This window comes from Micromys minutus, assembly GCF_963924665.1.
Source record: "Micromys minutus genome assembly, chromosome: 32".
Classification (NCBI taxonomy): domain Eukaryota; kingdom Metazoa; phylum Chordata; class Mammalia; order Rodentia; family Muridae; genus Micromys; species Micromys minutus.
This window is the reverse complement of record NC_137967.1, coordinates 11,403,901-11,419,553: the sequence shown is the minus strand read 5'-3', so window position 1 is coordinate 11,419,553 and position 15,653 is coordinate 11,403,901. Positions and strand designations below refer to the sequence as shown.

General features: G+C 48.5%; 1 protein-coding gene across 1 annotated transcript in view; it reads right to left on the bottom strand.

The window, feature by feature from the left end:
- DPY19L3 (dpy-19 like C-mannosyltransferase 3) overlaps nt 1–15,653 on the bottom strand; it is a 62,000-nt gene that overhangs the window by 26,820 nt on the left and 19,527 nt on the right. The window contains exons 4-8 of the mRNA XM_080908632.1: nt 10,494–10,584; nt 8,181–8,302; nt 6,566–6,711; nt 4,904–5,027; nt 3,460–3,594 (exon numbers count right to left, since the gene is read on the bottom strand). Of these exons, the coding sequence (XP_080764758.1) occupies nt 3,460–3,594; nt 4,904–5,027; nt 6,566–6,711; nt 8,181–8,302; nt 10,494–10,584 (618 nt within the window). The remainder of the gene's footprint in view (nt 1–3,459; nt 3,595–4,903; nt 5,028–6,565; nt 6,712–8,180; nt 8,303–10,493; nt 10,585–15,653) is intronic.

The window sequence follows — 15,653 nt, the reverse complement described above, 5'->3', positions numbered from 1 at the left end:
TTCAGGTCTTTGTTTCGTTTTTGATAACCAGTAAGTCTAGTCAGTGTTGCCCATGTGTGCATGGGTGTGCATTGGAGTGTGGAAGATGTGCCAGGGCCACGTCCTCAGTATAGAACGATGTTCCCTCACTCAGCAACTAGCCACTGCCAGCAGCTACTGAGGAGGCCCGACGCCAGGCTTTCGGCTGGCCTGATCTCCTGTGTGTCTTGTATGGGCAGACACAGCTGACAGAGGCGGGGTCTTTGGGAGACGGGCCCAGCAGTGAAGGCAGCCCCCAGCACGAGGCAGCCCCCAGCACGAGGCAGCCCCCAGCACGAGGCCGTAGACAGCTATGCCCAGCTCTGGTTCTCAGCCGCTTCCTGCCTGCTGACTCTAACAATAGGACCAACCCATCTCCTCGCTAAGACAGACTGAAATCTTTCTAAAGCCACGGGACAAAATAAACATTTTCTGCCCCAGCAGCGAGAAAAGTTACTAATATTACGTCACGTGGGCATCTCTTAATTTTTCAGGTTTAATTTGATGTGGATGAGTTTCATGCACTCAGCCCAGCTCCGTTCTCCCACCCAGCCCGGGCATTCCTAACACGGCTCCCTCCCCATTCATGCCCTCTCCACTGAGTGCAATGCCTGCCGCCTCATCTAGGGAACCAGACATATCAAGTCCATGGGTGCGGTCCTAGGATGCTCTTGAACCTGGGAGACGGGGCTTGAGACGGATGTCCCATTTAGGCCTGAGCACAGCATCACACGCTCTTCTGACTAGGAAGCTTCTTAGCCCGCTGACCTTGGCAGTGGAAGGCAGCACGCAGTGGGTCTCCTTAGATCCCGCCCTGGCAGGAGGGATGTCACCACAGCTAAGCGGGGGCTGAAGTCAGACTTTCCATAAGGTCTGTGGGAGAGGGTGAACATTCTCGATTTTGTGACACTGCCCTGGCACAGAGCAGACATGAGAACAGGGTGAGAACTGAAATCCAGGCGTTCCCATGATTCCCTGCTGGAGGTGGGGGTGGAGCTGCACGTGTTTGTAAGGTGCTGACTGCTGTGGGCTGTTAAGTTTTACCTTGCTAAAGTCTCTTTTCTGGTCCTCTGCTAGGAGAACATTGCTCAACTGCTGTTTCTGGGCTTTTGGTTTTTCTAGTGCCTACTCTTGGATCTGTGAAGGAAAAAGAAAAACCCAGAAGACTCATGGCCACGTTTTCCCTCTGGTCTGAAGTTCCTACTTGTCTTAAGGTTTTGCTGTGAGGAGACACCACGACCACAGCAGCTCTTACAAAGGAACGCGTTGAATTGGGGCTGGTTTACAGGTTCATTATCACCACGGGGAACACGGCAGCATGCGGGCAGACACGGTGCTGGAGATGAGAGTCCAGAGTTCTACATCTGCATCGCAGGCAGCAGGAAGAGAAAGACATTGAGCCTGACTTGAGTATCTGAAATCTCAGAGCCCACTCCCAGTGACACAGTTCCACCATCAAGGCCACACCTCCTCCAACAAGGCCACACCTCCTCCGTCAAGGCCACACCCCTCCAACAAGGCCACACCTCCTCCATTAAGGCCACACCTCCTCCAACAAGGCCACACCTCCTCTGTCAAGGCCACACCTCCTCCAACAAGGCCACACCTCCTCTGTCAAGGCCACACCTCCTCCAACAAGGCCACACCTCCTCCGTCAAGGCCACACCCCTCCAACAAGGCCACACCCCTCCAACAAGGCCACACCTCCTCCAACAAGGCCACACCTCCCACTAATGTCACTTCGTGTGGGGGCCATTTCTATTCCAGCCACACTAGTCACCTCCTTTCTTAACTCTGTGGACTGGAACAAGAAGAGTGTGAATTCAGCCTTGTCTGCACGCAGGCTCTCGCTTTCGAGAGGCTACTTACATCTTACGGGGATGTGTGCACACACGTGCAGGAGCCCAGTGTGCAATGCCCTGCCCAGTGCCCTGCAGCCAGAGCTACAGGCAGTTATGAGCTGCCAAGGGGATGCTGAGAATCAAGCCTGGGGTCTTCTGCAAACCAGTAGGCATTCTGAAGTGTTGAGCCATCAACTCTTTTTAATGTAAAAAAAATTTAAGATTTAAAAATTTTTAATTAAAAATTTAATTTAAAAAAAAGTATGTAGTATCTGTCTGTGAGCTATCTACCTGTGGCTGAAATGACTACTATCAAACCAAGCCGTGATTAAAGGACAGCACACATTAGGGGACAGCCAGCGCTGACTACGGGGGATCTGGAGCCCTCTTCTGGCCTCTGCAGGTACCAGGCACATATACGAAACACATATTTACATGTAAGCAAAACACTCATATATGTAAAATTAAAATAAATCCTTCCTTAAAAAGATCAAAACAAATGCCTCCAAAAGAATAAACACATGCCCTATTGAGTTCTGTATTTAAAAAAAAAAAAAAAAAAAAAAAAAACAGGTATTCCATATTAAGAAAACTTAAGAGCTATGGCTGTATCTGAAGTCGCAAGCCACCTCACTTATGGTTATAAATGGCAACTGATTGAGACACTGTGTCTCACTTAAACGGACGCACAAGCAAATGATTTTTTATTTATTTCTATTATTTGCCTGCACGCGTTTAGGTGTACCGTATGTGTGTAGCTCCCGTGGAGGTCAGAAAAGGGCACTGGATGTCCTGGAGATGGGCTTGCGGGTCTGTAACTCTGTGTGAGCTGCTATGTGACTGAAGCATTGACTGCAGGTCCTCTGCGGCTCCGCGGTTAAGAGCACTAACTATTCTTACGGAGGACCCGAGTTCAATTCCCGGCACCCACATGATAGCTAACAACCATCCGTAACTACTGTGGAGAGCGGGTGTGGCGGCAGTCCCAAGATGGCACCTGGGACTCCGGCCTAGTCTTGTGACTAGCACTAGACTTCCTCCTGCCCCCCCATATTAGCCACTCCCACCGAGTGAGCTGCGCAGGCGCACCCATGACTCGCGATCAGGCCAGATGACGCAGACCTATGACCTGCAGCCACGAAACATGGACTGAGGAGGTGGAGTTGAGAGAGGATAAAAGGGACTGCGCTTGGGGGCGGGGAGGAGAGAAAGAGAAACAGAAAGAGAGACAGAAAGGAGACAGAAAGATTTTCACTGGCATGCTGTAAGGTTCCTGAGTAAACCGCTTTGAGAAGAACGACGTGTCGTCGCTCCTTTTCTACTGGTCGGAGACGGTTACGGCTCTAGGGGATCCTATGCCCTCTTCTGGCCTCCATGGGTACTGCGTGCACACATGCGGCATACATACATATATATATACAGGCAAAGCATCCATACATATAGCGTTAAGTGTTGAATTGTCAAACTGGGCTGCACACAGTTCTTAGCTTCAGGTGACCGCCCGGCCCAGTGACACGGATCAACAGTTTCGCCTTTGTCATAAGCCTGCTATCCGTTTCCCGCTGCAGCCCGAGATGGGGGCCCTTCCAGGGGTGCTCACCTTCAGGGCTGGCAGCATGTCCAAGGAGTCCAGGATGAAGAGCACCAGCGCCTGCAGAAGCATCATGAACTGATTAAATTGCCACGTCAGGCTAAAGAGGAAAGTTGATACGAAAATGGCAAGAAGTGTCAGCCTCTGTGGGAACAAAAGAAAACAAACCTTTGAAGGAGTCTCATCTCCAAACAAAAGTAGAGGCGGCAGAAGCTGTTGCTCTGAAAAGCTTCGCATTTGTAATCTGAGCTCCAAATATCCCCGAGTGATATTCTCACATAAATATTCACATATGGTCTGTGCGCGCTCCACTCTGATCTCAAGGCTGTGACACAGCAAACCACGTCTCAGAAGCAACGGATTAGAAACCCTCAGTTTCACAGAACAATGTGGGCTTCCTGCAACTGTCTGAGGGTAGGTTGTAAAGAGGACATTTTTAACTCGACATTTTCTTGGCCAAGGAGGAAAAAGTTCAGAGGGAGACGGCTTAACTTGGGGGTGAAGAGATGGCTCAGCAGTCAATAGAGCTGGCTGTTCTTGCAGAGGGCATGAGTTCAGCTCCCAACACCCACACGGGATGCTCACAGCCGTCTCTGACTCTGGCTTGAGGAGACGAACGCCATTCTTTGGCCTCCACAGGTACCAGGACCCAAGTACCTACATCCACAAACACATGCAAGCATACATAATTTAAAAATAACAGAATTGCTCATGGGTTGAGAGCTGTCCCTGTGGACTACAACTTTTTGCTTCTCATACAAAACCAGCAGATTAAAAAGTGCCCTAGAAACTTTGAGCTGGTAAGTCAGCTCGTGGGTGGAGACACTAAGAGCCCCAGTTAAATCTGGGTCTTACAGACGGCAGGATCAGAAACAACTCCCCTGAGATTTTCTCTGACCTTTGCATGAGTGCTGTGGCACCCAACACACCTGGATACACATACATGGATGGACACACAGACACACAGAGACAACACACACACATACACTCTCATACACACTTGAAACCAACACACATACACACTCTCACACAATCACTCGTGCACACATACACTCACAGACTCTCACACTCATACACACATTCACTTACACACTCTCACACTCACTCATACACTCACACATACTCGTACACACACATGGATGGACACACAGATACACACACAGACAACACATACACTCTCATACACACTTATAACTAACACTCATACACTTATACTCATGCTTTCACACACAGGCACACATACACACTCACTTACACACTCACTTGTACACACATACACACACACACTCACTTGTACACACATACACACACTCACTCATGCACACATGCACACTCATTCCCACACTCTCACTTGTACACACATACACACTCTCACACACATTCATGCACACGTGCGTGCATAGACACACACACAGACACACAGACAAGTAATTACAGTGTTCTAGAAACTTACTTCAGACAGAGGCTGTAAGTTTGGTCTCAGGAAGTAGGTAATTGCTGCAATCTGAATTGCAAAAAAAGGCAGAGCCCAGTTCTCCCTCAGCGGGATGGTAAACTCAACTCTTGTGGTATCTATTCTGTGGGAAGAGAACACAGACAGCCAAAATAACAGCCAAAATTGTTCTTGCAACAATTTCCTCAAGGAATCCTAACAGGAAAGCTAGAGGGCGTTTAGTTGAGGGACACACGCTAGGCACTCAACAGTAAAATCCTCCTTATCACCACTACTGTCCTCACGACAAGAAATTGGTGCCGAAAGCAGACCAGCTCTTGTTCCTTATTAGCTAAGTGGTGGAATCCAGCCCATGTTAGCCAGGGTACCGAGGCCACGGAGGCCCACGCCAAACTCCTCCCTCACACTGTTCTCTAGATGCTGTAGGCAAAATTTTAAAGATTTTTGTTTTATGTAAATGAATGTTATGCCAGGAGTGGCCAGAAGAGGGCACTGCACCCCCTGGAGCTGGAGTTACAGGAAGTCATGATCTGTCATGTGGATGCTGAGAACCAAACCGAGGTCCTCTGCAGAAGCAGCCAGTGTTCAGCCATCTCTTCAGCCCCCACGGCTCTCCCCTCCTTAATGCTTTCTGTCTACACTGAGGCTTGCTGACGGCCTTCTGAAGTGAATTACCCACTGGAAGTGAATAACTCCAGAAGGCGTGTTGGGAAACCTCTAAATAGCAGCTAGGAAAGAAGAGGCAGGAGGATCTGAATTCAAACCCTGCTTGAGCTACAGTGAGTGTAAAGACAGCCTCACAATGTAGTGAGTCCCTGTCATACAACTCAAAAGTTACTTGAAATTTTGGGACATAGTTTAATAGCAGAATGCCTCCAAGGCAAATAAATCCCCTGGGGGCAAAACACACAGAAACACACATACTTACACACCCTATCACACACACACACATTCATACTTAGACACAGATATTCACACCCTCTCACACACATAAATGCATACACACTCTTACATACACACATACATGCACACACTCTCACACACACACTCACATATATACACACACACTTTCACGTACACACTCACATACACATTCTCACAAACACACACACACCCACAAACACACTCACAGAAACCTTTATACACACTCTATCACACACTCTCACATTTACATATGTACACACTCACACACATACACACACTTTTACATATACACACACATTCACAGACACATACGCTTTTATACACACACACACACAAACACACTCAGCACAAATACTCTCTCACACACACTCACATTTACACACCGACACTCATGTGCACACACACATTCGCAGGCATACTCTCTCACACACCTCTCTCCTGTTGAACGAATACCTAAACTGTGTGGCTGAAGCAATACCGGTCCCAGAGCAAGCAGGTAACGGCAGAGGGTCATAGCTGTTGGCGCTGTAACGCGACACACTCTGCTTCTCAGATGAGAAAACTTCTGAATGAAGCTTTCTCCCTTGCTAAATAAGAAAAATACTCTCAGCCCATGAAACATGGCAATACTGCGTTTTGGCTCACGAGCCACACTGTTCACAGCCATTCTGTGTACAAGAAAACAGTCACTTATCCTCACTTAAGTCTAGGAAAAAGGAGTGGACTGACCCAACTCACCTGTTGGTGACGTACCAGAGGGCTGCCAACAGTCCTGACAGCCAGGTGCCACTGAGGAGCCAACTGGTTACATAAAGGGCCGTGACATAGACTGCTTGGAGGCCGAAAAGAGTGTAGATATAAAAATAGACAGGTTCTAGATATTTCTGTAAAAGACAACAATAAAAACTGTGCATGAGGGATGGGGACTCGGCTCATGCCTAACATCTTAGCTCCTGTTCTCTCTCTGTAAAGAGACAGTGGGACCTCACAGTCTCGGAGGGTGAGTTCCTGACCATCATGGTGGGAGCATGGAAGGCAGACTAGGGCTGAATCTGTTAGCTTACAACCTGATCCACAACCAGGGGGCAGAGACAGAGCTAACTGGGAGTGGTGTTGGCTTTTGAAACTGCAAAGCCTGACCCCATCCAACGCATACCTCTTAACCCTTCCCAAACAGTTCCACCAAAGCGGGAATCAACCATTCAAACGCACGAGCCTACGGCAGCTATGTTCACTTAAACACCACGCCAGACGTACGCCAGGCCTTTGGTTCATCCCTCAAACTGTGGAAGTTTATCACAGATGTGCCAAGCCTCCTTACTGGCATTTTAAAAAAATCTATCCATGGAGGCCTGAGGAGCTGGCTTACACAGAGGGGCCTACGGAATGAGCCGGCTCACGTGGAAGGACCTAGGGAGCTGGTTCAGAGGAGGGGCCTAGAGAATGAGTCAGTTCATGGGGAGGGGCCTAGGGAGCTGGCTCAGTGCCTGAAAAGTGCACATGGATCTTGCAAGGGACCTTGGTCGATTCCCAGACCCATGCTTGGCAGCTCACAACTGCCTGTAACTCCAGTTCCTGGGGACGCCAATGCCTCTGGTGTCTTTGTACTACTCTCACATGCCCACAGCCCTACACAGGCACATATCCGCACAGACATAACCCAAAATAGAAGGACCCCCTCATAGAACACGTCTACAGAAAGGTGATACTGGGCCTGGGGCTAGATCTAGCATTAGGACCCTCTCCACTCTACTCCTACAAGCAAGCAGCTGCCTTTCTTCAAAGTACACGCAAGGAAGCCTCTAGACAAAGCAAGGTCTAACCTTTCCTTATTCGACCTCGTCCATGTGAGAAGTGCTGATTCTGATCTGATAATTAATGCACATCTTTTAAGTCATAAAGACAAGTCACTGATCTGGGCAGGGATGGCCCACGCCTTTAACCCCAGCACCCGGGAGGCAGAGGCAGGAGGATGTCTATGAGTTGGAGGCCAGTCTGGTGCACAGAGTAAATTCCAGGACAGCCAGGGCTACACGGAGGAACCCTGTCTTCAGAACCAAAATTAAGAATAAACAAACAAAGTGAGTCACAGAGAAAACTGGTTACATGTTTTCAAATGGAACTACTTCCCAGGCCTCTAGACTCCGTGCATAAATAGGATATACGCCAAGGAGGCTCTGCATGTAAAATAAAGTAACAGTATCTTACAGGACCAACAGCAAGGAACAAACAAGCAAGCTCAGTGCCCACAGCCACGATTCTCTACTGAGGCAGCTGAAGTCAGGAGGCCCGGAGTGAAGCGCCCACTGTGCGGGGCAGACCCTGTGAAGTCAGGACAGAGGGCACCACGTACCTGTATGGGGAGGACTCTGTATAACACACTGAGGACAACTTCTTGGTAAATATTCATCCGCTGCAGGACGTTGATGGTCCTCATGGATTCCGTTTTGTTGTCGTAGATTAAGCCGTGGAAGCCTAAGGACACGTGAAAGCAACCAGGGTGAAAGAACACACTAGCAAGTCTCTGTGCACCCCGCCGTGCAGACTCCAGCACTGTGCTGGGCGTGGATAGGACAGCTCGGCGTGAACGCCAGAGCCGGCCATCCTGAGAGGCTGGCACCGGCTAGCGGAAAACACACCACAACTCAGGCACACTTAAGAACTTCTGAGCAGAACCCCAGCGGGGCAGCACCCCAATCCGACACGTGATGGCATGACATGGGAAAACTTCGGCACAGCAGAGGGAACAATCTGAGAGGACACAAGCCTAGAGAGTCGGAGAAAGTCCTTGCCAGTGACACCTACACAGGAGATTGATAGCCAGGCTATTAAAAAAACAAAAAAACAAAAAACTGCAAATCAAGAAATGGGCTAATGAACTATAGATCAGTTTTCAAAAGAAAGGACAGAAATGGCTGATAGGTATTTTTAAAAGTGTTAACTATCATTAGCCATCAGGAAAGATGCAAACTGAAACGACTTGGGGGTCCCATCTCATGCTGATTAGAATGGCTGCCATCAAAACAGTAATGCCGGGTGCTGGAGACAGTCAGACCCGAGGCCGGAGGAGCCGAACCGTCTCCGAACCGTCTCCGAACCGTCTCCAGCTCCCTGTGGGAGCACAAACCGGGACAGCGGCTATGGGAACCAGTATGGAGGCTTCTCAAAAAATCAGAAATGACTATTAAAAATTAGAAGGCCTCCCTCCCCCACCATATCCCCCGAGAAGCTCCTGGCAGTGATGTTTGCTGGGGCAGGGGACTGACTCTCTTCAGTGGTGTAACCACCGCTAAACTGCCCAGGCGCCAGTGGGCACCCAAAAATGATTATGCTGGCGACCGTGCCTGAACTCAGCGGGGCACAAAGAAAACGGAAGGAAACGAAACAAGACAAACAAACAAATGACATGAAGGCAGGTGGGAAACTTGCTGGGAAGGAAGCAAGGCTTAACAGATGCAGGGGAATGACAATGGGTAACGGGATGGTAAAAACATTCTACACATACATACACATACACACACACACACACACACACAAACACACACACAGAACTTGTCAAAGAATTTCTTTAAAGGTGATTTCTTTCTCGAAATGACTCATCACAGGACCGCTTGCCCTGTGTCAACCATGTGTCAACCATCAATAATATCGGGTTGTTCTTGCCACGTGGCAGTGGCTCACAGCCTACGATTTACAGAAGCAAATCTACTGTGTCATGGTCACAGATGGCTCCCGAGAGAGGAAGAGCTATCTCACATGGTGGAGCAGGCACCCGTCAGAACACGCTTCTGTCATATACATGCTGAGGAACGACTGTTTTCCAGACCCTGACCTGGACTTATGCCAGCAGCATGGGGACAGAGACCCAGCTCCAAGTGCCAACCCTGACCTCAGAGGTTAAAGTTTTCAGGGACCCTGACTTTTGCCAAACCAGATATTGTGGCTTTGATGCAGAAAAAAAAAATCAGAATTAGCCAGTAAGATGAAGGCAGAGTCAGGGGCTGAATTAAAACTGTTAAGATAAACTCTCGAGAAGAGAGGGCCAGCATATACGAGAGATATCCCCATGGTGACTGTGTGCAAGACACTGGAAGCGGTGGGAATCTCACTGCTAGGGTTTCTTGGGATACGAACTGCCTCCTTCGCCATACCATGAAAGGGATTACAATCTGATACAATGAAACCAGAAGCTACAGGAGCTCAGAGATGGCTCAGTGAGTACTGGCTGTTCTTCCAGAAGACCCTGGTTTGAATCCCAACAACCGATTTGGCTCACAACCACCTGAAACTCAGTCCTAGGGAACCCAATTCCCTCCTCTGACCTCCACAGACAGCAGGGTCACATGTGGTACACAAATGTATATGAAGATGAGACACTCGTCCATTTAAAATTATGAGCCGGGTGTGGTGGCCCATTCCTTTATCCCAGCACTCAGGAGGCAGAGGCAGGAGGATCTCTGAATTTAAGGTCAGTCTGGTCTACACCAAGAGTTCCAGGACAGCCAGGACCATGTAAAAAGACTGTCTCAAAACAAAACAAACATGTACACACACACACACACACACACACACACAATGCATCAGGTACAGAGAGGGGAATGGGGGAGTCTTGAGGGAAATGAGACACAGGAGTCAGCGTGCCTGGATGAGGAGCTGTTGCGATTACCTTGCAGGAGGGTCGGAGCCTGCAGCATCTGCTTGTAGTAAGAATAGTACAGTCCACATTCCGTCCTGAATGAGATTTCTCGCTCTACTTCCTGTAACAAAGTGAGAACTACTGGGTTTACTTGACCCAGTTTTGTTGAAACGCCCACTGTTACTATAGAAACAAGATGCAGAACTACAGAGTTTAGGAGAGAAAAGACACTCTGGCAAATACCAGAAGTCTTAACATTGTGAGACACAGAGGCGCCTGCAATCCCACCAGCTGGAGGTTGAGACAGGAGGCTTATGAGTTCAAGGCTGACCTGGGGACTATATGGACAGACCCTGCCTCAAAACAACCAAAAGAAAGCTGATGCTTGGGTGACAGACTGGGTCACTATCCTCTCTACTCTTGTAGACATGTGGCCATATTTAAAAAAAAAAGAAAAAAAAAAAAAACAACAACAACAAAAAACTGACAGAACTTGTTTAATTTAAGGGGTATCTCAAAGTTCATGGTTTCACACAACTTAACAACTACAAAGAAACTCACAAATCACCATCAGACCCAAGTGACAATCGTTCTCAGAGCTCTGGGGCTGGAGAGATGGCTTAGCAATAAAGAAACGTCATACTCCCCCGCCGCCCCCCACCGCTTGTTTTCCCCCAAAGTATAAACGACTTTAAAAGCTATAATCTCTGCTATTACAGATTCCTTTACTCCAGCTTCGCAGAAGCCAGGCCCCCGAGCTGACAGCGCATGGTGTAAAAAGTGGTATAATGTACCCGTTAACACGCAGATGCACGCTCCACAGACCTCAGGCAGCCAGGAAAGGTCAGAGGCGCTCACACTTGGTGCCAGACGGCTAAATCCTCACCTCAGCTTCTCTCTGCTCCTTCCTACCTACATGAGTTTTTGTTTTCAAAGAGCGATAGCATTTCATTAAAAGAACCATTCATGGGTTTGGTTCCCAGCAACGACAGCTCCCAACCATCTGTTGTTCCAGCCCCCAGGGGAGCCGATGCCTCCTTCCTGCCTCTGGGGTACCTCGTTCACGTGGTAAACTTACACACATGCAGGCACACAATCAGATACATAAAACTAAAAACAAACAACATTTTTTTTTAAAATAAGAACCATTTGGGCTATTTATCTTCAGACCTGAAAACTGATGTATTTCTACCATCCTTTAAATACATTTTCTTTTCTTTTTAAAGACGTTTTTATTTGGGCCAGTGAGTGGGCTCAGAAGATAAAGGTGGTTGCTACCAAGCCTGATAACCTCAGTGCCACCATGCCCAGCACCTGTAACCCTTTTAAAACTTGTATTTTGAGATGAATTCTCACTGTGTAGCCCAGGCTGGACTGTATGATTCTCCCATGTCCACCTTGACAATGGAAGCAGACTTGAGCCACCATGCCTAGCAGACCCCTCCTCCTTGTCCTCTTCTTTCTCTCTCCCTTCCCCCTCCTTTCTCATACCCTTCTCCCTCCTTCACTCCCTTCTTCGTGTCTCTTTCCTCCTCTTCTTTAATGCCTGTCAAGGCCAAGACATGCTTATTTTCTAAGAAGAAAGTTCGGTAGATAAAGTCTATCCTTACACGATTCTAGAAGGAATAAACAGGACCAGCTAATGGTATCTGGAGTCAGTAGTTGGATATTTCAGCATTTTTATAAAAATGTCTTTTAAGTTGTACTTGTATGTGCATGTGTATGTGTGTGCACTCGAGTCTCTATATGTGCACATGCCTATGGGTGTGGCTATGTTGTATCACGGCACATCGGTGCAGGTCAGGAGGCCTGTAGCAGGAGTCTTTTCTCTGCCTCAGCCGTGTGGGCTCGGGATGGAACCCAGGTTGTCAGCCTTGATTGCAGGCTACCTGCTCAACAACCTCAGCAGTTTGTGTTACCACACTCTTAGTTATTAGGAATATTTTATTAGTGATTTTTCCACAAGCACACAAGTAGGTTCTTCATGTTTTTATATTTTACAGAAGTTTTTCCTGTGTGTGTGTGTGTGTGCGCGCGCATGCATACATACACGTGCTAATGCATGCATGTATAGAGCTTATATTTGCCAAGACAGATGTACAGCGGTCAGAGGATAGCTTGTGGGAGTCTGTTCTCTATTTCTACCAAGTGAAGCACAGAGACGGAACTCAGGTTGTTAGGTTTGGTAGCAAGCACCTTTATCTTCTGAGCCCATTCATTGGCCCAAATTCATATGTTTTTAAAGGGTAGAAAAAGTATTTAGGGCTGGAGAGACTGTCTTAGCGGTTAAGAGCACTGACTACTCTTTCAGAGGTCCTAAGTTCAATTCCCAGCACTCAGGAGGCAGAGGCAGGTGGATCTCCAAGTTCGAGGCCAGCCTGGTCTACAGAGGAAATTCCAGGTCAGCCGGGGCTGCACAGAGAAACTGTGTCTCAAAACCAAACAAAGAACAAGGAAGACCCCTGTAGATGCAGTCCAGAAGTACAGTCAGCCTGGCCTACACATGGTAGTACATACAGAGGCAAAACAAACACAAAGATTCCAAACAATGGAAAGTTCCAGTCCCACATCAGCCTCAGCATCCCCAGTCCCACATCAGCATCCCCCGTCCCACATCAGCCTCAGCATCCCCAGTCCTATATCGGCCTCAGCATCCCCAGTCCCACATCAGCATCCCCAGTCCCACATCAGCATCCCCAGTCCCACATCAGCCTCAGCATCCCCAGTCCTATATCGGCCTCAGCATCCCCAGTCTCACATCAGCATCCCCAGTCCCACATCAGCATCCCCAGTCCCACATCAGCCTTAGCATCCCCACTCCATGCTGAGGACTATGGGAACAGCACCCCTTCTCGGCTTTCGCAGTGGTTCTGATTTACCTTTCACAGCAGAAAGAGGCCACCTTTCCTAGTGATTACACCAACCTGGCCATCTCTAATCTTTGTAAACACACGATTTGTTGCTTTGGTAATATAAGATCAAACTGGTATCCTGTGTTTCTGCACCGTTCAAATTCCTACCCAGTCAAATAACCATCGAGACTGCCTACTGATGTTAACTGAGCAAGTACTAGCTTTTGTCCATGCCAAAAAAAAAATGTAATACAAAATAAGCCCACATTAGTGTAATTACACTCCTCTTTTCTCCAGCTGTCTTTGAGCGTTCATGGCTCTACCTACCGCCTTCAACAGAGCACCCTAACTCTAAACCTACAGTGGGGGAGCCAGCTCAGTCATTCACATCTTTGGGCTCCATTTCCTATAGGGCTCTAAGGGGAAAAGGGGGGGGGGCTTATAAAAGAAGAGGGGTTATTCAAAGTATAAAGAGTAGAAGGCCTCTGTGCCCTTCCCCCATTTACTATACCCAGAACAGTAAAAACCGAAGAGGGATCTAATTAGTAAAGAATGCATTCAAACATGATTAATTGGTAATCTTGGCACCAGCTGTCTAGAACCAAATGCTATCCTTTATTAGACAGACACTCGCAGGTTTTACATCTGCTTCATGCTAAGGGAACATCTGCCTCGCTCAAATGCTTCTCCAGTTCCACAGCAATTTATACTTTGGTGGGTCTGGCCAATGGAGACGCACATCAGTGGGAGTCGCCCTCTGCAGAGGGCGAAGCGGAGCAATACTCCACGTTTGAATTTGCATAGCTACTGAGCGAGGAGCAGTGTTTGGTGGAAGAATAAAAATGGGCCTGAAGATAGTGACAGAAAGAAGCAGAAAGACAGACAGACTGCGTTCCCGGTCATTGGTGTGCATACACACTCACAGTCCCACAGAGCCGGCAGGGGGTGTCGGAGCCAAGGAAGCCAGAGTTCCAGGCAGCTATGAGCTGACAGTACAGGTGTTGGGAGCTGAACTCAGGTCCCCTGGAAGAGCAGTAAGTTGTTCTTAACCTCTGACCCATCTCTCCAGCCCTGGGCACTGTACTGTTAAAGATCTGCATCCCTAAGAACAATTCGGTGGCAGCTTGGGTAGCAATGTAAATACCAAAAGAGGAGAAAAAGAGGACTGTTCATAGTCCGTCATCTGTACCCAGCACTCAGGCATGATGCTGGCAATGCCTGAAAGGTTACCACGCCCTTTGAGGATAATGACACTCAACACAGCAAGTTCTTTTCTAAAAAAACCTCACAGCAGTAACTTTTGTTGATAAAAACTGTTCCCTCCCACCTCCCAATAATTAGGCTGCTGGGAACGGAGAAGCCAACGACCCATTAACTCTCCGAAATGCCGTCTCAGAGTTAACAAATCATCTCACCAAGAATCGGGGAGTTCAAGGGAAGACAGCTGTGCAGAGCCCCGCACTGGGAACCGTGCCCTTGGCAAACGTAGTTACGGCACGTACATGGTTTATTGTCTGGTTAAATTCCCATCCATCTGTTAGGATGGAAGGATTCCTGCCCCAGAGTTGTCTAAAGCTGCGACACGTGACAGCTGACAAGCAGACTAGTGAGAGGTTAAGTCTTGCAGGCTCCACTGGGCCTGCCCAGAAGCCTCCAGCGGCATCTGCGGATTAACCCCATTTATCCCAGAGACACCTGGCTTTGAAGGAGCACAGAAACCCTGCACCGTGAGACCTATGTGGATGCTGGTGAAACGGAAGCCCGAGAAAAACAGACTAGGAAGAAGCCGGGAGAGCCATGCTTTGAGTTGGTGGAAACAAGAGGTTTAAGAATCCAATCCTAGGCCCAGAAGAACAAGACCCGGTGCACAGAGAACAAGGGAAAAAGCATGTGACAGCTCACTGCCTAACCTAACAGGCATCTAACCCTGTCCCCTCATTTCCACTGTCGCCACTTGGTGAACATACACACCTGCAGAAAAACACTTCACAATCTAAAAAGCAGTCGCTTTCCAGAGTAGCTGGGTGTGGGTGTGGTGGCACATGCCTTTCATCCCAGCACGTGGAGGCTGAGGCAGATGGGTCTCCGTGCAGTTTGACCCCGTCTCAGGAAAAGATGGAGTGCCGTGCTGGAGACGTGGTGTCTGCACAGAGATCTGGAGGTGACTGTGGGCCAAGTGGTGCCCGAGGAAAGGACGATGATAGAGAATCACAGGAGCACCAGGAAGAACAGCCAGGAGGGCGTGGCAGCCCAAGTGCAGATGAAGTATGGGGGGAACGGGTATTAAGGGCAAGAGGTGGGTACCGGAGGGCACATCTCCTTGTCCCTTAAGTGATAC